General features: G+C 34.4%; 5 protein-coding genes across 6 annotated transcripts in view; 2 read left to right on the top strand and 3 right to left on the bottom strand.

Annotated features, from left to right (window-relative positions):
* The window catches only part of LOC129797536 (REST corepressor), a 303,631-nt gene that overhangs the window by 174,468 nt on the left and 105,123 nt on the right, over positions 1-24,040 (bottom strand). The gene's annotated exons all lie outside the window — the stretch shown is intronic.
* LOC129797789 (uncharacterized) lies at positions 1,285-14,004 on the bottom strand. The gene is made up of 6 exons (XM_055840634.1): positions 13,834-14,004; positions 13,648-13,714; positions 12,947-13,535; positions 12,463-12,606; positions 2,118-2,297; positions 1,285-1,781 (listed from the first exon to the last, which is right to left on the bottom strand). Exons 3-5 carry the CDS (start codon positions 12,961-12,963, stop codon positions 2,141-2,143), a joined length of 318 nt encoding a protein of 105 aa, XP_055696609.1. The 5' UTR covers positions 12,964-13,535; positions 13,648-13,714; positions 13,834-14,004; the 3' UTR covers positions 1,285-1,781; positions 2,118-2,140.
* On the top strand, positions 14,391-15,775 carry LOC129797690 (eukaryotic translation initiation factor 3 subunit F). Its single transcript, XM_055840498.1, has 4 exons — positions 14,391-14,633; positions 14,700-14,846; positions 14,904-15,127; positions 15,370-15,775. The coding sequence occupies exons 1-4, from the start codon at positions 14,525-14,527 to the stop codon at positions 15,727-15,729; spliced, it is 840 nt and encodes a 279-aa protein (XP_055696473.1). The 5' UTR covers positions 14,391-14,524; the 3' UTR covers positions 15,730-15,775.
* LOC129797503 (V-type proton ATPase catalytic subunit A) overlaps positions 15,770-24,040 on the bottom strand; it is a 96,231-nt gene continuing 87,960 nt past the window's right edge. The window contains exons 1-6 of one of the 2 annotated variants that reach the window (XM_055840156.1): positions 21,333-21,460; positions 20,744-20,842; positions 20,479-20,673; positions 17,310-18,393; positions 16,847-17,243; positions 15,770-16,759 (exon numbers count right to left, since the gene is read on the bottom strand). In XM_055840156.1, the coding sequence (XP_055696131.1) occupies positions 16,667-16,759; positions 16,847-17,243; positions 17,310-18,393; positions 20,479-20,673; positions 20,744-20,819 (1,845 nt within the window). In that variant the 5' untranslated portion in view covers positions 20,820-20,842; positions 21,333-21,460 and the 3' untranslated portion in view covers positions 15,770-16,666. Of the gene's footprint in view, positions 16,760-16,846; positions 17,244-17,309; positions 18,394-20,478; positions 20,674-20,743; positions 20,843-21,332; positions 21,461-24,040 lie in introns of those variants that run through there. The other variant, XM_055840155.1, reaches the window with a different exon arrangement.
* On the top strand, positions 21,782-23,258 carry LOC129797749 (probable N-acetyltransferase san). Its single transcript, XM_055840584.1, has 3 exons — positions 21,782-22,086; positions 22,256-22,579; positions 22,641-23,258. Exons 1-3 carry the CDS (start codon positions 22,079-22,081, stop codon positions 22,870-22,872), a joined length of 564 nt encoding a protein of 187 aa, XP_055696559.1. The 5' UTR covers positions 21,782-22,078; the 3' UTR covers positions 22,873-23,258.

Genomic DNA, 24,040 nt, shown 5'->3' with positions numbered 1-24,040 from the left:
ATAATAAAAAAAAAGAAAGAAAATTGTAAAATATTATTAATTTCTGATGCATTTCCCAGGGAAAAGGCCTGTCGATAACATTCATTTTGACCTTTTCATTCATCCTGGTTATGCAAGAAAAACTAGAGGTTTTGGGGGGAAAACATTTGCCACAGAATGCTTTCCATTCGTCCCCAAAAAGGCTCTTAGTAATTTTTAAATTTTATTAAATTGTTCCGCACTTTCGCGGCTAGAGATTATAGGGGAAAAACTGTCGCTAAATGTTTCCCGTTCATCCCTAGAAAGGCTCTAAATTCAGCAAAAATTTAATTTAGAAGAATTCCGCAAAATTATAAAGATTCGGAATAAAATACAAAACCCATCTCTCTTCTAATAAAAAAAAAGAAAACGCGGAAAAGAAAAAAAAATCTTTCAAAGTGCAAATAAAAGATTTGAAAAAAAAATGAAAGTAGCAAAAGCTATTATAAAAAATTAACGGTGAAGAAAAAAAATACTCTGCGAATTCCCGTAATTGACAAAAATTGAGCCAAATAATTTCTGGGAATCGCAGATTTTTCACTGAGGAATGAATAATTCTTCCCGCAAATGAATCACAGGGTAGTTCAGAAAAATAATTTTCTACTAACCAACACAAATTCAGGGGGTTAAAGAGTTAATCTCTAAAACATAATTTTTTGCATAAAATTGATAAAATCCAGAAAACATACGTAAGACATGACATACAAAAGTCTTATGACACGTTATATGTAGGCATATAAGATATCTCTAACCTCCGATTGCAAAAATTAGCATTTTTTCGTAAGAAAATAGAAGAAAGAAGGCTCCTCTATAGCCATATCAATATTTTCATCCTGACTGGGCAAGATTGTTTGAGATGATAAATATCTGCAAAAAGTTTTAAAATTAATCATTTTATACCTAAGTTTTGTTTCAAAGGATTAAAAAAAAGGGTTGCAAAAAAGCTTTTAAAATCACTCGTTATAACCATGAGTTGCAGTAGCATATAAAAATTATATTATGACGAGGTAAATTGTCGCTTCGCTCTAATTTTCCCCACCCCGCTTCGCGGGGATTTGTTGCGCTCAGCGCAAATTTTAGTGAAAAAAAATATGATGGTTTACAAGTAGATTAGAGCCACTTATAAATCCCAAAAGAGTCACTTATAAAATCCCAAAAATTCGCAAAAAAATGCATGAACCTTATATGGGGGCTACCTGAAGGGGGCCTTTGGGGGGAAAATGGATACGGCCACTGGAAACCACCTGATATAAGGAACTGTATAGATACGATTACCTTTCTTTATTATATAGGTAGATGTGCATAAAAAACCAACCTGAGCCCCCAAACCCGTGTGAGCAAATTCCATTTAAATCTATAATATGTGATATTAGTCGGGTGGGGGAGGGGGGCTGAATAATACAGTACCCTGAAATATTTTTAATATTAAAAAAAACCTTTATCTGAACCTTCAGCAGGTAGATCCATATTGAGGCCCTCTACCTCCATTTTATCACCATCGGCCCTGCCGTTTCCACAAACAATCATTTCAGGAAATATGCTATATAGATAATTTGCAGTATTTCTGATCATGCTCATTTTATAGTTGATTTTATGTTAATTTTTGGATGGGTTGCATTTAAAATAATAATAATAATTAAAGTTCTTTTAACTTACGTTGTATCGAGGTAGAATTGGAAACATTTCCAGCCCGAAAATCTCCTGTGTGGAGAATATTCTCACCATTTGGTAACTTGAAGACAAACATGGAAGCACCTGGGCAGCTATAAAGAAAAAAAAATCGTTAATTCGTTCAAGTAACAATCATTAATGGAGATTTATATTATTATCGTAAAATAAGTTAAAAGTAGTTTTAAAAAAAACTGAAATAAGGGAAATCACAAAGATATTAATAATACGTTGAATTGCAGCTAAAGAAATTTTAAGATAGAATTTTGTACAGTAAGGTTTTTTTAGTATCGAATTTTTAGACAAATATTTAGGAACAAACTTATCTCTCTGAAATTCATAAAATTTTTTTTAAATATAAAACAAGCTTGAGTGGTATCCTATAGAAGTTGAATTAGTTCTTTCTAAGTCGAAACAAATTAATGTCCTACCCTTCTGAACTCAATCATATTCTTTACGGCGTTTCAACTGTCTCCTGAGCAGCTTTCTCCACCTTATTGGGTTCACCACCTTCCTCAACTTGCTGCTTCTGTTGCTCCGGCTTCTGCTCTTGACCTTCCCTTTTCACCTTACTGTCGGATTGAGATTCACGTACGGCATTACGCATCACCCTAAAATAGAAAAAAAAATCAAAATTTGAAATTACAAAATTAATTATTTGAATAATAATAATTCAATGAAAAGTCTAAAGTCCTAAATATTTAGTACCAAACTTATCTCACTCTCTATTCAAGAATTCTTTAGAATTTTTTTCTCAACAAATTAACTCAAGAATTCTTTTCTTTCACTTTGAAGATACCTACTCAAAAGTTCTTACAAATAAATTTCTCAAAAAAAAAAAATCTTTCACAGAAACTTACGTGAAATCCTCGAAGTTTATCTGCTCTGGAAGCGTCTCTTGTTTGTCTTTCGGGACACTGACCTAATTGGCTGCTTCTCCGGATCAAAATGACAATCAAGGATATCCGTTAACTCCTTCTCATCATCCTCCTTGAGTTTCCGCTGCCCTGCAATGGCATCTTTAATACCATCGCGTTGCTCCTTCATCTAGATGTCCTGCAACTTTGTCATGCCGAAATTCTGTTCCGCAAGGTCACATCGAATGTTGACATCCCTCACACGATGGTATAGAAAATTGTCTTCCTGGAGGTTCTCTTCAATTGTCGTTGCTTCTCATGATAACACAGTGAAAGACACCTGTTTGCACCTTCACCGTTGTTGCTTCCTTCACAACTGGCATCAGTGGTCGATTCTGGCTTCTTCTCTTATCAGTTTATCTTCCATCACACAATCATCTTATTATATACAAGATAATAGAAGAAAAACATACTTACATTGCCAATTTCCACAAAAAATTGTGAATTTTTTTTTGTTTTAATATTTTACGGCCGCGCACATCATATCCATAGGGCCTTCACAGCATCAGCGTTTCACCTTTTTTGCACTTTTTTTCACAAACACTAGCGCCGTGCCGAAATTTTGCGGAGACACCAATTTTGCACATAATTTTTATTTTTCCAAATTTTCTTTCAGAAAAAGGAGAAAAACTACATAAATGCATCAAAAAGTCTTATATAAAGGTCAAGAAAATAGAATTTCATCTCTAAAACATAAATTTTTGTATAAAATTGATAAAATCCATAAAACATACTTATTAACATGTCTTATGACACGTTATACGTAAGTCATATGAGATATCTCTAACCTCCGATTGCAAAAATAACAAATTATGTGTATAATAAATTATATACAAACACAAAGATTAAAAACTTAAATATTTATAAAAATTGTAATAAAAATGTAGACTCACCACTAATTGCATGTATCACGTCTTTCACTAATTCACTTATTTTAATAGTTTTTTATGTTTTTAAAGTCTTTTTCACAATTTTTGAGGAATTTTTACTCGCGAGAGCTCTTTAGAAGAATCGATTCGTTTCAAAGGTGAAAAAACAATGTTCAATATTTCATGGGTCACTTATAATTTTAGTTTCAAATTTTCTTTTAATATTTCACGAACAAAAATTAATTATAAAATAAAACACCACAAAATCATTTTAAATATAACCACCCTGTCTTTCAATGGGAGGGTTGGTATATATTTATGGCGCCCAACATAATCGAACTAACTGCTTATGAAGAAGAAATTAAAATACAAAAATAAAGTTGCAGTATAATATGGCAGAGGAATCTAGAAAGGAAAGAGTTAACAAAATTAAACTCTTGGAAAAGACATTGAGTTCCACACGAGCCAAAACTTGGGCGGAAAATCCACACCTGAAGAATGAGAAAAGGGACAACAAGGCCCTCCATCTCAAGGGTATTCGGTTGGATCTGGAAGGAGGGAACACAGTCAACATCTGGTTCCAAGAACCACAGTGAAACTTCAGGACGAATCCCGATAATTTCCCGGAAAATCTTTATAAAGAAAAGAATTTTCACCGAAAAATCAGACAAAGCTGATCTTCCCGCGGAAGGAGCGTACCACTTCGCAGCGGGGGTGGTTACTAAAGAACCATAATAAAGTCGCAATGGACGCGAGAGATCTCGTGCTAATCAAAGAAAAGCTTACCAAGGATATCAGTAACTACCATTAAGCAGATGGAATTTAAAGAGAATGCAAAACTCTTCCTATCAGATATCCTTGCAAAAATAAATTAAAGCGATAGTACCTGAACGATCAATTGCATAAAAGGCAAGATCAAGAATCAGGAAGATATTGAGGAAAAAAAATAAAGAAAATAGATTGTGATTTGAAATAAATTAAAATTTAATAAGAAAGAAAATGAACGTAAATTGGCAGCGCTTAAAAGGCTTAAAGGGTAGATAAGGTGTGAGTGAAGGGGCTGAATTAAACCACACATACGAGCACAAAATGTCAGAAAATATCACCAATAATTAAGGAAAAAATTATAATAAAAAAAAAGAAAGAAAATTGTAAAATATTATTAATTTCTGATGCATTTCCCAGGGAAAAGGCCTGTCGATAACATTCGTTTTGACCTTTTCATTCATCCTGGTTATGCAAGAAAAACTAGAGGTTTTGGGGGGAAAACATTTGCCACAGAATGCTTTCCATTCGTCCCCAAAAAGGCTCTTAGTAATTTTTAAATTTTATTAAATTGTTCCGCACTTTCGCGGCTAGAGGTTATAGGGGAAAAACTGTCGCTAAATGTTTCCCGTTCATCCCTAGAAAGGCTCTAAATTCAGCAAAAATTTAATTTAGAAGAATTCCGCAAAATTATAAAGATTCGGAATAAAATACAAAACCCATCTCTCTTCTAATAAAAAAAAGAAAACGCGGAAAAGAAAAAAAAATCTTTCAAAGTGCAAATAAAAGATTTGAAAAAAAAATTGAAAGTAGCAAAAGCTATTATAAAAAATTAACGGTGAAGAAAAAAAATACTCTGCGAATTCCCATAATTGACAAAAATTGAGCCAAATAATTTCTGGGAATCGCAGATTTTTCACTGAGGAATGAATAATTATTCCCGCAAATGAATCACAGGGTAGTTCAGAAAAATAATTTTCTACTAACCAACACAAATTCAGGGGGTTAAAGAGTTAATCTCTAAAACATAATTTTTTGCATAAAATTGATAAAATCCAGAAAACATACGTAAGACATGACATACAAAAGTCTTATGACACGTTATATGTAGGCATATAAGATATCTCTAACCTCCGATTGCAAAAATTAGCATTTTTTCGTAAGAAAATAGAAGAAAGAAGGCTCCTCTATAGCCATATCAATATTTTCATCCTGACTGGGCAAGATTGTTTGAGATGATAAATATCTGCAAAAAGTTTTAAAATTAATCATTTTATACCTAAGTTTTGTTTCAAAGGATTAAAAAAAAGGGTTGCAAAAAAGCTTTTAAAATCACTCGTTATAACCATGAGTTGCAGTAGCATATAAAAATTATATTATGACGAGGTAAATTGTCGCTTCGCTCTAATTTTCCCCACCCCGCTTCGCGGGGATTTGTTGCGCTCAGCGCAAATTTTAGTGAAAAAAAAATATGATGGTTTATAAGTAGATTAGAGCCACTTATAAATCCCAAAAGAGTCACTTATAAAATCCCAAAAATTCGCAAAAAAATGCATGAACCTTATATGGGGGCTACCTGAAGGGGGCCTTTGGGGGGAAAATGGATACGGCCACTGGAAACCACCTGATATAAGGAACTGTATAGATACGATTACCTTTCTTTATTATATAGGTAGATGTGCATAAAAAACCAACCTGAGCCCCCAAACCCGTGTGAGCAAATTCCATTTAAATCTATAATATGTGATATTAGTCGGGTGGGGGAGGGGGGCTGAATAATACAGTACCCTGAAATATTTTTAATATTAAAAAAAACCTTTATCTGAACCTTCAGCAGGTAGATCCATATTGAGGCCCTCTACCTCCATTTTATCACCATCAGCCCTGCCGTCTCCACAAACAATCATTTCAGGAAATATGCTAGATAGATAATTTGCAGTATTTCTGATCATGCTCATTTTATAGTTGATTTTATGTTAATTTTTGGATGGGTTGCATTTAAAATAACAATAATAATAATATCATTCTCCGCCCGACTGCGAGAGTGGGTAGATCACAAAAGCGTTAGCTCCTGTGTTCTCGTAGTTTCTGGTTAATTTTCTTGATAAAACTTTTGAGTTTTTCATATATTTTTTAGTTTTTGTTTTGAAATAAAAGTTTAAGTGAAATAAGAGAAGTTTTTTAAGTGAATTGTGAAGATGGCTGGGGGGACGGAGCCCCCAGATAGAGGTAGAGACTCAACACAAAATGATCGTGATTTTAAGAGTTACAAATACCAAAAGGGCTATGATTACAATGGATTTCGAGTCGTGATTAACAAGAAGGACATTAGTCCAACGATTGTGGGTGAAATAATTAAGGAGAAGTTCAATGAGCGCCAGATTTCGCATATAATTGCATATGGAAGAAACAGCGTGGTCGTACATTGCCATGATTTGGATACAGCGAACAAAGTCGCTGAAGATGAGAGATTTGCCAAAGCTGGTTATAAATCCTATGTACCGTTGAATTACGTTACAACTTGTGCATTGGTTTTCGATATTGATACCAAATTTACAACAAGTGAGATTTTGCGATCGATGGATGCGGGTCAATTTGGAATCCACAGCGTTGAGAGAGTAAAGAGGATGGAGAGAGCAGAAAACACCGTTGAGCTTGTGGACACCAGACGAGTAAAGATCTTTTTCCATGGAACTGAGTTTCCAGAGTTCGTTTATATGAACTATGTGAGATTGCGATTCCAGCCATTTTTTATGAGGGTCAAGATGTGTACCAAATGCTGGAGAATGGGACATACCACGAAATTGTGTAAGGAGGAATCTAAGAAATGCCGAACATGCCTCGGGCTACATCAGGAAGAGGATTGTCCAGATTTGAGCCGTATGAGATGTGCATCATGCAATGGAGACCATTTGTCGTCAAATCCGAAATGTAAGGAGAGAGTGAGACAGAATAATGTGAGAATTGCAATGGCGATGAAGAATTTGAGCCGGAATGAGGCAAATGAGCTATTTCCACGACGTACAAACCAATACAGCTACAGCAGCATGCTCAATTCAAACCAATTTTCACCACTCGAGGATTATGATGCGGAGTTCCCTGCTCTGGATCAAGGTACAAGAAACAAGAAGACGACATCCCAGAGATTCATCCCAGCATTTAAGAAGCCCATCATTCCTGAGAATAACATCCGAAACCGACGAAGCCCGATTCCTAGGGGGACCAAGAGAGACACCAGACAGAGGACAGAAGATGAGTTGATTGACGATGCTATTGAATTGGCCAATGCAGAGAGGAGCATGCTTCCCATGCTACCTGAACAAATTGAGAGACCCACTAATGCTACACTCCCAAAGAAATTAAAACACACTAGGGGAGACCGGGGTAAAAATAGTCATTTTGGAATTTTCAAATGCCAATTTCTCCCAAAATATAAATCGGAAAAATCGGAAAAAATTAGGGTGCAAAGCCCTACCAACCTATAATTTTTGACAGTAATTTGGAGGTTATCCGATCAGTACTTTAGGAGTTAAAAACGAAAATAGATTTTTGGCCCATTTCCCAAACTTTTGCGTATTGAGAAAAACGCGTTTTCCGAACATTTCCTTCAGCAGTTTTCCCATCTGATAATTTTTCTCACTAGCTGGATTAGTGCAGAAAATGTTGCCAAGGTGTATTTTTCAATAACTTTTAATGATTTTTCTCTACAATTTTTTGAATCAAAACATACCCCTTGGGGTAGATCTAGTCATCCCATGTAAATCATATGGGAGATCGAATTTTTTGGCATATTTTCTATTCATTTGTTGCAAAATGGCGTGTTTGAGAAAATCGCAAAATTCTCTGTTTTAGTGCGTATAAAAGTGAAATTCCTTGTCGCGGATCAAAAGGTGAGAAGTTTAGCTATCAACTACTATCAATCTCTCAGGTGGAAAATCATTGGAAATGCCGGAAAATTCGACCGACTTTATTTAGCCAACTGGTGACTATATTTACCCGCCGCGTTTAAAAAAAGTCAGAAGCAAAAGGGTTTAGGAAAAGCTCGAAAACTCATATTTCCCTTGGAGATAGAGAAAAATGGTCTGAGACAAAGTTGTAGGCCAGGAAATTTCCTATAAGAATGACCTATCGAAGAAATTTTCTTGCCCTTGGGGAATCCTGCAGATAAGGATTTACGCAAATTGACTATTTTTACCCCGGTCTCCCCTAATTCTAACTCATCACAACCACAACCAGGACCAAGTTCCATTAACCATTCTCAACTCCCAAATAATATTCATTCAGGTGAAAGCATTAATAATAAAAATACAATAACAGAAATTACTAATGATGCAGCAGCCAGTGGCGAACTTGAAGATTATGATAGTTGTATGAGCAATGACTGACTCAATGATTTAAATGTCGCCACAACTGATCTGGGGATAAGTACGCTTATGCGTGCTTCTCCCGGGAACAGCGGTGTTTGCGGCGAAGATGTTTCATATAATACAAGTAACAATCAGTTGAATAATAATTTTAATAATTCTAATATCTCTAATATCTCTTATTCTATAAATAAAAGTCAAAAATACACAAAACAACCTTACACTAATAAAAATGAGAAAAAATTCTCAATTCTGCAATTTAATCCCAATGGAACAATTAATAATCGACATGAAATTGATTTTCTCATCTTGAATTACAATCCTTCAATTTTGTGTATTCAGGAATCACACCTTAAGCCCAATCAAGATTTTACTTTGAAGCAATTTAACTCTTTTAGGACAGACGGTATAGATAATGATGAAGATAGGGCTAGAGGTGGGGTAATTACTCTTATTAACAAAAAGATGCACTCGGAGGAAATTAATTTGAATACAAATCTTGAGGTAGTAGCTACTAGAATTATGTATCCCATCAAAATGACTGTATGCAATATTTATCTTCCTCCATCCAATCAAAGAATAGATATCACAGAACTTGAAAATATTTTGCAACAGCTTCCTGCTCCTTTTATTTTTATTGGCCTTTATGGGATAATAAATGTACCAGATCAGATCGTAGGGGAAAACTAATTGAAGAATTTATTAATTCCAATAATCTGGTAATGTTTAATAATGGACAGCCAATACACTTTAGCTTTGCATATGGAACGGAATCCTCTATTGATCTAATGTTCGGATCTCCGAGTCTTATTAATATTTTTGAATGGAAAGTCCACGATAGTTTATGTGGCAGCGATCATTATCCTACTATATTAACGTACAGTAGTGTTTTAAATGATTGCAAAACGAGAATAAAGTGGAAAATTGATAAAGCGGATTGGAGTAAATTTTCCGAACTTTCTTTTAGTGAGGAAATTAACGATGTGAATAACTGCAATGAGTATATCACAAGTACTATATTTAATAAAGCTAAAGAATCCATTCCGCGTACTTCAGGTTTTTACAGGAGACCCCCTGTTCCGTGGTGGACTCCAGAAATACAAGAGAAATGGGATGAAAGGAAAAAACTTGGAAATATTCTTAAACACACTTTTACCTTTCAAACTCATATGCAATATAAAAAAGTAAATGCTAAGGTGCGTTGGCTCATTAATACATCTAAAAGAGCTACGTGGGATAAATATCTATCAACTATCAATCCAAAAACCCCATCTACTAAAATTTGGAAAAAAATTCGTAAGATAAAAGGCAACCCCAATCTAGCACCCATCAATTCTATCTCAAGTAATGGTATTGAATTAACGAATCCAAGTGATATTGCTAATTGTTTTGCCACTCATTTTCAAGAATTTTCTAGTAATGACGAATATGCGTTGTCTTTCCTCAACCGTAAACTTGCTATGGAAAACACTCCACATATACAACAGGACACTAGTAGTGATGATTATAATGCGGCATTTAGTTTGTATGAATTGAACATGGCATTGTTATGCTGTAAGGGCTCATCACCCGGAAAAGATGATATACACTATGAAATGATAAAAAATCTGGATATAGATGCAAAAATGTATCTTCTGAAATTTTACAATGATATATGGAATTCAGGTGAATTCCCTGAAGAATGGCGTAATGCCATTGTGGTACCAATTTTGAAAAAAGACAAACAAAAACTGTTACCCGCCAGTTATCGTCCGATCTCACTAACTAGTTGTCTATGCAAAGTACTTGAAAAAATGGTCTGCAAAAGACTCGAATATTACATAGAAACAAACAATATAATTTATCCTAAGCAGTTTGGGTTCAGGAAAAATAAATCAACGCTTGATGGAATTATTTATATGGAAAATGAAATTCGTCAAGCATTTGCTAATCAAGAACACTTTGTTGCAATTTATTTGGATTTGGAAAAAGCATATGATAAAACATGGAGATATCATATTTTAAATGTACTTAAAAAGAATAATATTAGAGGACAGATGTTCAACTTTATTAGAAGCTTTTTGGAAAAGCGAACATTTCAAGTGCTAATTGGTGATGCCTTTTCTGAAAAAATGTCTCTTGAAAATGGGGTCCCACAAGGCTCAGTAATTTCGGTAAGGTTGTTCCTTTTTGCAATTAATGATGTTGTGAATGAAGTAAAATCCCCTGTTCAAATAACTCTTTACGCTGATGACATATGCATTTTTATGAGAGATAAAGATATGGATTATATTGAGAGTAAAATTCAATCTACATTGAACAAAGTTAATAAATGGATGGTCTTTCATGGTTTTAAAATCTCAGAAGCAAAAACATCAGCAGTTCATTTTTGTAGAAAAAAGAAAATACATAATCATCCTAATATTCACATTAATAATGTTCCAATTAAATTTTTTAATTTACAACGATACCTTGGCATAATATTTGACTATCAATTGTATTGGCGCGAGCATATTGCAAATCTAAAAATTTCTGCTCAAAATTCTATGAAAATCCTGAAAACTCTAGCTTCAGTAAAGTGGGGAGCTCATAAAGACTCTCTCTTGACCGTCCATAATGCTCTGATTGTTAGTAGACTAAATTATGCTTCTGTAGTATTTATTCCTGCAGCCAAAGATACACTAAAAAAACTTGATCCAGTACACAACCATGGAATTAGGATCTGTTCTGGTGCATTCAGAAGTAGTCGAGTCAGTAGTATTCTAGTGGAAGCTGGTCAATTGCCACTTTGTTTGATTAGAGATAAACTCACACTAAATTACTTTTTCAAAATCCTCAGTAATGAAAATCATCCACTTCATAATGTTGCAGAATCAGTTAAAAATGCTTCTTATATTCAATTGGGACGAAATTCAGTTTTTTATCAAATTAAACTTTTACTAACCAAATACGGTGGGCCTGGGGTGCAGTGGATAGAGCGCTTGAGTGCGCATCCAAAGGTCGCCGGTTCGAATACAGAACCCGGCAAACGCACCCCATCCGCCAACGTGCAATTAGATCACGTTGACCGGTTGGATCAGGAGATTGATACACTCCTATCCGTAAAATGGCCCACACGTGGTAGTATCTAGCAAGGCCGCCCACTGCTTCTCCGCAAGGAGAACAACAACATCATATAGGGCGGCCGGCCCTGTTCCTATATGGGACGTAGCGCCAAAATATTAACCAAATACGATCTCTGCAATGTAAAAATTGTTCCTCTGCCACCTCTTGATATTCCGTGGATAAACAATACTGGCCAAATTGATACTCCAAATCGAAATCCAGAGCTTACAGAGTACAGCGAGGCAAAGGGACTAGTGAAGAAAGGAATATGGAAGCTTTGGCAAGATCAGTGGGAGCAAGCAGATGATAAACTTCGTGCAATAAAGGACACCACAAAAAGTTGGAGAACGCCACATTTTTTCACCCGAAAGGAAAGTGTCGCCATTACACGTCTTCGAATAGGCCATACTCACTACACCCATGGCTGCCTGATGGAAGGACAAAAAGAAATAGAAAACTGCGAGACTTGTATGGTTCCTAATACAGTTGAACATCTTCTTATATTTTGTATCCAGTTTGAAAATGAAAGAAAAGAATGAATATAGATAATGATTTGAAAGTAATTCTTAAACATCACAAAGATAACATTGAAAAATTGTTGAATTTTCTCTCAAAAACTGAACTAATTCACTATATTTGAAATATTTTGACCCATTGTAAAACTATTGTATATATGTAAATATTGTTGAACTCCTCCATACACTCGTTTGTAGTGGGGATAATAAAGATTATTATTATTATAAAATAATAATAATAATTAAAATTCTTTTAACTTACGTTGTATCGAGGTAGATAATGTCAATGTAATTGTTCCACAGAATTGGAAACATTTCCATTAAGTAGGTTGCCCGAAAATTTCCTGTGTGGAGAATATTCTCACCATTTGGTAACTTGAAGACAAACATGGAAGCACCTGGGCAGCTATAAAGAAAAAAAATTCGTTAAAAGTAGTTTTAAAAAAAAAACTCAAATAAGGGAAATCACAAAGATATTAATAATACGTTGAATTGCTAAAGAAATTTTAAGATAGAATTTTGTACAGTAAGGTTTTTTTAGTATCGAATTTTTAGACAAATATTTAGGAACAAACTTATCTCACTCTCTGAAATTTTTTTTATAAATTTTTTTTTATATAAAACAAGCTTGAGTGGTATCCTATAGAAGCTGAATTAGTTCTTTCTAAGTCGAAACAAATTAATTTCCTACCCTTCTGAACTTAATCATATTCTTTACTTATTTTGATAAAACTAGATATCTTTACCTTTTGAATGTTGACATCCCTCACACGATGGTATAGAAAATTGTCTTCCTGGAGGTTCTCTTCAATTGTCGTTGCCATTCTCGTGATAACACAGTGGAAGACAACTGTTTGCACCTTCACTGTTGTTGCTTCCTTCACAACTGGCATCTGTTGTCGATTCTGGCTTCTTCTCTTACCGCGTCTCAGGCATCGAAGGCGTTTTAACTGCCTTCTGAACAGCTTCCTTCACCTTATTGGGTTCACCACCTTCCTCAACTTGCTGCTTTTGTTACTCCGGCTTCTGCTCTTGACCTTCCTGTTTTTGTACACCATTCTCCTGAACAGCTGCTTCCGGTTGCTGCACCGCATCAGCTTCAACATCTTTCTTCTTCACCACAACAGTAACTGCAAATGTTTTTTTTTTTGCTAATTAGCGTATCTTAACACAAAGCAAAAAGTTCACGAAGGCGGCATATTCGGGCTTTGTACGTCAGCATACTCTTCAACATCCGGAAGAAGCAAATGGTGTTTGCGCGCAGCTGTTGCCGCTGCTTGACTACCGGATTGAGATTCATTCATCCAGATAGTCCGGAAATAAAAAGACATCACTCTAAAATAGAAAAAAAAATCTATGTTTTTCATTGCATAAAAAAATATTTGTTTAAAAAAAATTCAATAAAAAGCCTAAAAAGTCAGGGAAAAGTCTGCTTTGTAAAACTTACATGATATTTAGTATTTTCTGGAATACTTTGGTGTTGATTTAAGTCCGGCAAGAAGTAAAAACATAACCTGAAAAGAAGAGAAAAAATATTAGGATTTTCATCAAAATATTTTTGATTATTACTTTATCCTCCAACACACAATCATTATTCTAATTACACAAGATAAAAGAGGCAAAACATACTTACATTGCCATTTTCCACCGAAAATTGTGAGTTTTCTTCACAGCGTCAGCTTCCCACCATTTTTGCACTTTCTTTTCACAAACACTAGCGCCGCGCAAAAATTTGGCGGAAACAATAATTTTGCAATTAATTTTAATTTTTCCAATTTTTCTTTCAGAAAACGAGAAAAACTATATAAACGTATCAAAAAGTCTCATACAAAGGTCAAAAAAAAAAAAGAATTTCTTCCCTAAAACATAATTTTTTGCATAAAATTGATAAAATCCATAAAACATACGTAAGACATGACATACAAAAGTCTTATGACACGTTATATGTAGGCATATGAGATATCTCTAACCCCCGATTGCAAAAATTAGCATTTTTTTCGTAAGAAAATAGAAGAAAATGCCTAAAAACATTTTCTAGGCTCATAAAAAGGCTTAGAAACATTAAATTACCCTCCAAATCAGTTTTTTCTTGCATAAAATTGATACACAAGACATGTCGTATAAATGTCTTATAACATGTACCCCAGAAAGTCGTATGTCATATTCTTCAAATCGGACACTGCGGTAGCGGGATAGAAGAAGAAGCTATTGGATTAATTCACAGACGAAATTTTTAGTGTGCTTGGTGTGTTTCACAAAATTATTCTAATATTTTTTGCTGCATCTAGCATAAATTGAGAAGCATATAGCCTATAGACTGGAGAATGGCCCTAAACATGACTGTTCGTGTTCATCCAGTAGTGTTATTTCAGATAGTTGATGCATACGAACGGAGAAATGCAGATTCTCAACGTGTCATCGGGACTCTTTTAGGTTAGATTTCTAACTAAGGATCCTTGAGATGAGTTACTCTATAAATGTATATTTTTCGGTTGTCAGGAACTACCGATAAGGGAATCGTGGAGGTAACAAACTGTTTTTGTGTCCCCCACAAAGAGCACGATGACCAGGTGGAAGCAGAATTGGGGTATGCCCATGAAGTTTACGATCTCAATCGACGGGTCAATGCTTCTGAATTGATTGTTGGTAAGAGATGTTTGATTTATTTCCCAGCATACGATATTACAAGTATTTTATTTTTAGGATGGTGGGCAACAGGAAACGAGGTAACAAATCACAGTTCTGTGATTCACGAGTATTATTCTCGAGAATGCAACAATCCTGTGCATGTTACCGTGGACACATCACTTCATGGTCTTCGGATGAGTTTAAAAGCCTTTGTGTGTGTTACTCTTGGGGTACCCGGTGGTAAAACTGGTAATATGTTTACCCCAATAAACATCGAAATAACCAGCTATGCTCCAGAGGTAAGTTCTAATGCTTAAAATATTGTGTTTTTCACGACTTTCACTAAACCATTTTCGATGTAAGGCAATTATATATTATTATAGATTTTATACCATTGTCTATCTATATTTAGATGATACTAAACAAAAACATAATTATCTAACTCAATTCAGTTTAAATTGAGTACCGAAACTAGGGTTACAAGATAAAAAAATCAAAAAGTTGTCATGTCCCTTATATGTGTTACTATATTTACTTTCAGACCGTTGGCCTTCAGCTTTGCCAAAAAACTATTGCTTTGCCCACTTCTTCTCAAACACATGCTGTTCAGCCCATGGTGGACCTTGCCCAGGTAGCTGAAGCCGCTAGCAAGTTGCTGAGTCTATTGGATCAAGTTCTTGTCTACGTGGAAGATGTACTGTCAGGGAAGCAACAACCAGACAACTCAGTAGGACGCGCTCTACTTGACCTAATTCATTCGGTACCGAATATGTCGTCTGATCAATTCGCCCAAATGTTTAATTCCAACGTGAAAGATTTATTAATGGTTGTTACATTGTCGCAACTCATCAAGACACAATTGCAACTAAATGAGAAGCTCCCTTTTCTTTGTTCCAATTAACTCCTCTCAAATATTGATAACTCAATAAAAGTTAATCAAATTGGTATATCTTTCTTTATTTCTTTTTGTATACATTAACACAATAAATCTATTATATTTTTTATAATTCTGATACATTTTTTTACAGTTTAACAATCGACGTTTAACGAACACTATATGTTTGCAATCTACTGCATAAAAAGGTTTTTCTTCTTTTAATACTGGAACAATCCATAGTTTAAAAGGAATTTAATTTTCGCGTAAGCTATTTATCTGAGAAAAAAGTATCATAAATATGTACTGTGTAAAGTAACAATGCAACAGCTAAGTGGACAAAAAAATAAAAATTCCAAGCACCTCAGAAAAAATAAGAAAAGATTTAGGCAATTCTTATTAAAACAGTACTTATTTACTTTGTTTTAATAGTGTGTACCTATAGTGCTGAAGCGATAAGTATTTTAAATTTAAATATAAAATTGTATATTTTTCAATCAATTTCAATTATGTTTTTCAATTTTTCTGTAATGTAGTCAGAATTGAATTTGGAATGCATATTTATATTAATTATCAGCTCACCATAATATGTGTTTTATTTATAATCAAGAGTTGCTATCCCTTACAGTTACGAATACCAACTAATATCCATATTTTATGATTTTCGATAAGTAATTCAATATATTTTTTTAATTACATATATAACTGTAAGCACGATGTAGTAAGGGATAATAAAAGTTTAATTAACTCTATGATAGAATCCTTTTAAAATAATTTTACAATTAATGCACATATAGAGTTGCACAGAATTTTTTTTCAAATGGGTACGTAATTTATTTTTAATTATGTGGTATGTATGTATATCTATTATTGTGTTATTGATTTGAATTTTTTTTTCATTTATTTATTGTACACCACATGACTTCTTCTATTATGTATATTATTACTCATTATATTATGTAATTTAGTCTTCCAAATTACGGAAAGCCTGCTGCAAATCTTCATACATTTGATCAAAGTCCGCCTTGATCTTCGCTTCTCCATCCTTGACAGGATCCTGATGAAAAAGATATAGAGATAAGGCATTTTAACGTTAGAAATTTCCCTTAATTACATTAATTTCTATTTTCTTAATTCCAATTACCTTAAATTTCATCGACGACAGCTGATACATAATGTTGCCCATTGAGTCACGAATAACATTCCATGTGATCTTATTCTCTGATTGAGCAGTGGACTCCACAGCATGGCGCGACAGATCATAGAATGTTATCATATTCTTTAGCATGCCAACAGTTTTATAAAATGGACAAAAGCGATCGTATGAGGAATAAGAGTTCTGCTGCAAGAAGTCATCTTTCAGCAATTTAGCCACCTCTAGAGTAATCTTATCCGTCTCAGCCAGAGAAGCTTTACCGACCAACTGCACAATTTCAGACAAATCTTCTTCCTCCTGTAGGATCTCTTTTACCTTGGTTCTCAATGGCACAAATTCTGGGAAGTTCTTGTCATAGAAGTCGTCAAGAGCGCGCATGTATTTACTATTTCAAAATATTTTTTTTTTAATTATGAAATGAGTTATGTAATAAGAAATAATTTTAACACACCTGTATGAGATGAGCCAGTTGATTGATGGAAAATGCTTTCGCTGTGCCAACTTTTTGTCTAAACCCCAAAATACTTGGACAATGGCGAGAGTAGCTGATGTCACAGGATCAGAGAAGTCACCACCGGGTGGTGAAACAGCACCCACAATAGATACAGACCCCTCACGCTCTGGATTGCCGAGACATTTGACGCGCCCAGCACGTTCGTAGAAGGAAGCCAAACGTGCTCCAAGATAGGCCGGATAGCCGGAGTCGGCTGGCATTTCAGCCAAACGTCCAGAAATTTCACGAAGAGCTTCAGCCCAACGTGACGTAGAGTCAGCCATCATTGATACGTTATAACCCATATCACGGAAGTACTCAGATAGCGTGATACCCGTATAGATAGAAGCCTCACGAGCAGCCACAGGCATATTGGAGGTGTTCGCTACGAGGGCTGTTCTTTTCATAATAGACTCCGTTACGCCATCAATCTCCACAGAAAGCTCCGGAAAGTCACGCAATACCTCAGACATCTCATTACCACGTTCACCGCATCCGACGTAGATAATAACGTCGGAGTTAGAGTACTTTGATAGAGCTTGCGAGATGACAGTTTTGCCACAACCAAATGCCCCCGGGATGGCAGTTGTACCACCTTGGACGCATGGGAAAAGCGAATCGAGAACACGTTGTCCGGTAAGTAGAGGATGGTTTGCGGGCAATTTCTCCGTGCATGGACGAGGCTGGCGCACAGGCCACACTTGCAACATGGTGTGCTTCGTGATTTCACCATCAAACTCCGTCTCCAACACCACATCGGTGACCTTATAGTTGCCAGGTGGAGCAATGTAGCGTACCGTACCCTTAGCACGCGGTGGTACGATCATTTTGTGCTTCACTAGAGTATTCTCGTGTACAACACCATACATATCGCCTCCAGTAATGTGGGAACCAGCTTTCACGTTGAGGGGTGCAAAATCCCAAGAGGCTTCGCGAGACAAGCAGGGCACGTTGATACCCTTAGGGATGTAGATGGAGCTTGTAAGTTCGTTGATATCTTTTAGTGGACGCTGAATACCGTCAAAAATACTTCCCATAATGCCTAAAAAAAAGAGCATAAAAAAATAAACATTCATTAGGTATATTTATTACTGTGTATTTTCTTTTTCTGCAAAATTAGTAAATACAGTAAATACCTACTATCTTTCTTCCTCACTATACATAAACATTAGTTTTTAATTTAATGAGAATTTTTTATTGTATATGTATAGAAATGTGCAAAATATCAATGCATTATAATATGTACAAATTGCTTTGCAGTTTGTGGATTATGAAAAAAAAGTAAGCAAAACTGAGTAAGATTTCTTGAAAAAGCAGTTTTTATTGATGAAAAATCTGAAAATCTATATAATAAAGAAAGGTCTGTTTGTTGGTGAACGTCGTTCCGACTTTTCTATACAAATCCACACCGTTTGTCCGATCGCGATGAAATTTGGTACAGAGGCTCCTTATAACAGGCGGTTTCAGATGGCCGTATTCAATTTCCCCCCAAAGCCCCCCTACAGATAGCTCTCATATAAAAGTCATGCAGTTCTTGCGAATTTTTGAATTTAGCGCCTGAAATGTTATATGAAAATGATTTCTTCTCTTTCCGAAATTTTTTTCCGGGATTTATAAGTGGCCTCTACTTATAAGCCATCACAATTTTTTTTCTCTCTAAAATTTGCGCAAAGAGCAACAAATCCCCGGGAAGAGGGGCGAGGTAAATTGGAGCGAAGCGACAATTTACCTCGTAATCAATAATTACTGTAAAACATTGTGAATTTTGTTAAGTATTTGGAAGTATCTTCCCAAAACCAGAGTTTATCTTTATTTTATCTCAGTTTCTTCAGACAAAAGTCACTATATTATTTAATCGTAACGAGACAATTTTTAGGCCGAGTTTTTTTTTAACACTAGAGGATCCAACATTTGGAACAACGCGGAGGATCATATTGGTACTAAGTTCCAGCTTATAAACTATGCTTAATAATTGATTATTAATCAGTAGGGGAGAGCGGGGTTAAAAAAGTCACTTAAGGGTTTAGAAAAAGCTCAAAATATCATATTTCCCAAACAGATAAAGCGAAATGTATTGCTCATTTCTATAGGAAATTTACTGCCTTACAACTCTTTCTCAGATCATTTTGTTCTATTTAGCTAGGAAATATGATATTTTAAGCTTTTTCCAAACCCTTAAGTGACTTTATTAGCCCCGCCCTCCCCTATATTGAACGACGATCGAAATTTTTACTGATACTCGATTTTCTTCCAGCATTCCTGCACCTAATTACTAAATATATGATTGAAAAAAATCGTCACAGAAAAAAAAATGCGTAGAATCGATGCAAAATTGCCAATTTAAACGACTTTTTAGCTGATAATTTTGCTTAATTTATTATTGCGCCAAAATCATCACAAACTTTAATAACTCAAGTAACTTTTTAGTCACTTCAAAACCATGGCTAAAATGTATAGAATTTTGACTGGTAGTTAGTACCAATTTGAACCTCCACGTTGGATTCTGACTTTGACCTCAATTATTTTCCAAAAAGAAAACTTTTCTCGGGATTTTCTTTCTACTCTCTGAAAGTAATTGAATTTCCCTATGCTAAATTCATCGAGCCTTTTTTTAAAATTTGCTCATTTCCATTATTCAGACAATTTCACATTTTACTTACAAAATACCATTTTGTTTTTAAGGAAGGTGGGATGATGGTTGGCCTGCTATAAAGGATTAGATATTTCGGTGTGACGTTCCTCAACCATCATCCCACCTTCCCCCACTTTTATATACACCCATATTATAGCTTCAAATGAAATTTTCTCACATGTGATTGAGAGATCGAATTTACTAGTAAATTATGGAAATAAATATAAATTATAAGAAAAAAAATCATATTGTACAAATTTGTAGGTATCTATACAATTACACTTTCGATCAGATAGACTGATTTTTGAAATCTTTGAACTTATGTGTGGTCATATGACACAGTGAGTGACCATGGTGAAACACTGGGAACAAATATTATTACACAATTCTTTTGATTATTTATCGGTTTGTAAAATCGAACGTGATGCAAAACCAAGATCCAGAAGTGCATCCTCTATATAGGAGGTGATTCCATTTAGTATGATAATTACTTACCTGGGCCCAATTCCACAGAGAGAGGTTTTCCTGTTCTAAGTACAGGATCACCTACAGTAACGCCGGAGGTTTCTTCGTACACCTGAATTGTTGCCATGTCACCTTCTAAACGGATAATCTCTCCCACAAGCTCGTAGTAGCCTACACGTACGAGCTCGTACATAGCTGATCCGGACATTCTTTCCGCAGTGACGACTGTGAATGAAAATTTCCAATAAATTAGGTCAATGAAAAAGGTTAATCATAGAGATTAATATACACTTACCAGGACCAGATACAGCGAAGACATATCCATACATGGATTCCTTCTCCTCATCAGAAATCTTCTTTAGGTTCGACATGGTGATGACTTGATTTGGAAGTTCTGTATAGAAAAAAAATATACGAAATTATGAATTATTCTACAAAATTTTGATCCTCTCACTTTTTTGAGTGGCTAGAGTACGAAGTTAAATAAAAAAAATCGGGCAAAAAGTCAGAGGAAAACATTTTTTCTACAATTCATACGGATATTACATTTTTTTCAGATCACATGACTTGAGTTACATATCTTATGGGCGGCGGTGTGGCACCCCTCGAGTTAACAGAACATGGCTAACTGAGGAATTTAGTCAAATATTTTCACATAGTCAAGGAATATTTAATCTTTTGCTGGTATAAACCGAAAAAATGACCACCCCTTTTCGTTAAAAAGGATAAAGATGTGATGAGAAAAAAATTATTTAGCCAAGGTTAACCCTGATGATTTACAAAATAATTTAATAGTTTTTAATTCTTCTAATGCATTTCTTTTGCTTGTACTTCCCTGTAGATTAAACACTAGTCTAATGATGAAAATTTAATTAGGAACTTACGCGAAAACGACTAAACTTTGTGGAAATTGCAACCAACTAACTCCAGAAAGAGAAATTTTTATCAATAATCACAAGACCTCAGCTGACAGATCTTGTGACCACTAATTAAAGTATTTATGTGGAGAAAAATTTAGACTTCGTAGGAGTATCCCACAATATCCATATTTTTTTTCTTTTATGATTATATAAGTACCTACTATCAGTATTACAAAAATTCATATAAATACGCAAAAATCATCTGCATGTTAACAAAAAGTTATTGGTTTTTTATGTATATTACATAAATCTTTCGAATAGTAATATTAATTAAACGTGAATCGGATAAATACATTTTTTTTATTTTTTTGATAATGCACGTTACGGTAAAAATACTGTAATAATCATTCTGAATTTAATTACAATCGATTCAGATTTTTAAAATGTAAATTAGAATATTTGGATAGGTATGGATTTGAAAAAAAACATCCTGGTTTAAAATGTTGAAACAATAATTATAAGGACATTTCGTTGCAACGACATATATTTTGTTTATGTGGTTACACTAAAATTCGTTGTTTTAGCGTCGTCGACAGCGCACGACAAAATGTGAGCGAACTAACTAAAAATTCGAAACCGACGTTTTTCGAACTAAACCGAGCTGAGACAATATTTTGTTTTGACAGCGTGGAGGCAAAAATATTTTTGTGAATTTTGTAATTTTTCCGCTAGCGTGATAAATATTCGTTTTCAAGTCGTCGTATTGAAAAATGACGAGGTAATTATAAATAAAATATCACAGCTAAAAAAGTAAGAAAGAAAAAGATAAATAAAGGATTCCACTTTAGCATTTTTAATGACTTAACCTTAATATATTCAATAAATTTTTCTTGAGATCTTTTTTATAATAGTTCGGGATCCACTGTTAATTAGGCTTTTATTTGCAGGACAAGTATAGATCTGGGTGATGTTACTCCACACAACATTAAACAACTAAAACGACTAAATATGGTTGTTTTCCCCGTATCATACAATGATAAATTCTACATTGATGTCCTAGAGGCAGGGGAACTTGCTAAATTGGCTTACTACAATGACATTGTCGTTGGGGCTGTTTGCTGTCGCGTGGACACCTCCGAAAATATGCGTCGACTCTACATTATGACTCTTGGATGCCTATATCCGTACAGAAGATTGGGGATCGGTTCAGTTATGGTAAATCATATTCTCAAATATGTGGAAAGCGATGGCAATTTTGACAGCATATTCCTGTAAGTTACAATATTTATTTTGATAAAACAATATTTTAAGATGTTACTGGTTTAATTTCAGTCATGTTCAGATCAACAACGACGGTGCCATAGAATTTTACAAGAAATTCGGCTTTGAAATTGTAGAGACAAAAGAGCAATACTACAAACGCATTGAGCCAGCAGATGCTCATGTCCTTCAAAAAACCATTAAGAAAAAATGTCCCACTGACACTACAAGCAAGGTATCTAATAGTAATGCTCATTTGAATGGTATCGACAAGAGCCAACACAGTGGCAAGACGAAAGCATAAATAAACGTGTGTCATCGATGCAAATTGGATGTCGAAAAGAAAGAAAATCACTTTCATCCCATCCCCATCACCTGCTGCGCTAGGTTTTATAATTTCGTTTTTTTTTCTTGTTTTTGGTATCAATAAAGTTCTTTTTTTCTTTTAAATTTGAAAAGTAATACCAAACCATTGGTACTTTCTTATCTTTTTTCTTGTGCACTCTGCCCCTAGAAGCAGAGGCAAAAACACCAAAATTAGAATACGATTTGCATGTAGAAAGAGAGTATTGATCGTAAAATCGAATAAAAGGGTGAAGTCTTCTAAGTTTCTTGATGGAAAACAGCGTACATATTTATCGATATATCTGTATTATAACTAATATTAAAATACCATCGAAAAAATATTTTGTATTTTACTCATAATGGAAGCGTGAAAGGTAAGGACTCCTTAAGATTTATAATATTTAAGTTTTTGAAACTTTAATTTATATGTACATGGCTATGCCACTATATACACTATTATTTATTCGGGTTTTAGGGGTTACTGGGGTAAAATGGTAAATCGGAAAATAAATAAAAATTTATATCTCAAAAAGTAGTGGCTACTAATCTGTCTAATTTTGTCAGTAGTTGCACTTCATACCCTTGCCTAAGCCTAGAAAGTTGCATAATAATTCATCCAATATTTTGGATTTTTATTTGACAAACAATTTTTTTTAAACCTCAAAGTTACTCTGACCTTTCAACTACAAATTCAGTTTTGGCACTGCATTTTACTGCAGCTTTAGACTGGGTATGATTGTTGATTGGTGCTTAAAAAAGTTAAAATAGCGTTTGCCTATTAGATTAATTAGAAAGTTCTAAGAACGTAGACTTTGGTGATATTTTGTAAGGGTTAAGCATATATATTGCTTGATTTTAAAGTAAAAAGACTTCAACATAAAAACACAAAGCTACCAAAATTATATTATTTATGAAAAGTTTTTCTTTTCTTTTTTTTCTGTTCAGAAGGTTCAGAATGTTTTTCAAAACCTATGTTTAAAAATATCACTAATGAACCATTTTGATAGTTCCTAATAAAAAACAGTCAAAATTCCATATAAAAAAACGCTTTGCTGCGAAATGGAGAGAAATTTTTAGAGTCTAATAAAAGTCAGACAATAAAAGCTCATTGTACCGTAATGACAGTG

The sequence above is a fragment of the Lutzomyia longipalpis genome, chromosome 1 (assembly GCF_024334085.1).
Source record: "Lutzomyia longipalpis isolate SR_M1_2022 chromosome 1, ASM2433408v1".
Classification (NCBI taxonomy): domain Eukaryota; kingdom Metazoa; phylum Arthropoda; class Insecta; order Diptera; family Psychodidae; genus Lutzomyia; species Lutzomyia longipalpis.
This window is presented reverse-complemented; position numbering and strand designations above follow the sequence as displayed.

Coding starts and splice junctions, on each gene's coding strand:
- LOC129797789 (XM_055840634.1), bottom strand. Junction 2,298..12,462: donor ATTATCTACCTCGATACAAC/GTAAGTTAAAAG, acceptor TTTCTATTTTAG/GGTGATGCGTAATGCCGTAC.
- LOC129797690 (XM_055840498.1), top strand. CDS start 14,525: ATGGCCCTAAACATGACTGTTCGTGTTCATCCAGTAGTGTTATTTCAG. Junction 14,634..14,699: donor TGTCATCGGGACTCTTTTAG/GTTAGATTTCTA, acceptor TTCGGTTGTCAG/GAACTACCGATAAGGGAATC. Junction 14,847..14,903: donor TGCTTCTGAATTGATTGTTG/GTAAGAGATGTT, acceptor TTTTATTTTTAG/GATGGTGGGCAACAGGAAAC.
- LOC129797749 (XM_055840584.1), top strand. Junction 22,580..22,640: donor AATTTTGACAGCATATTCCT/GTAAGTTACAAT, acceptor GTTTAATTTCAG/TCATGTTCAGATCAACAACG.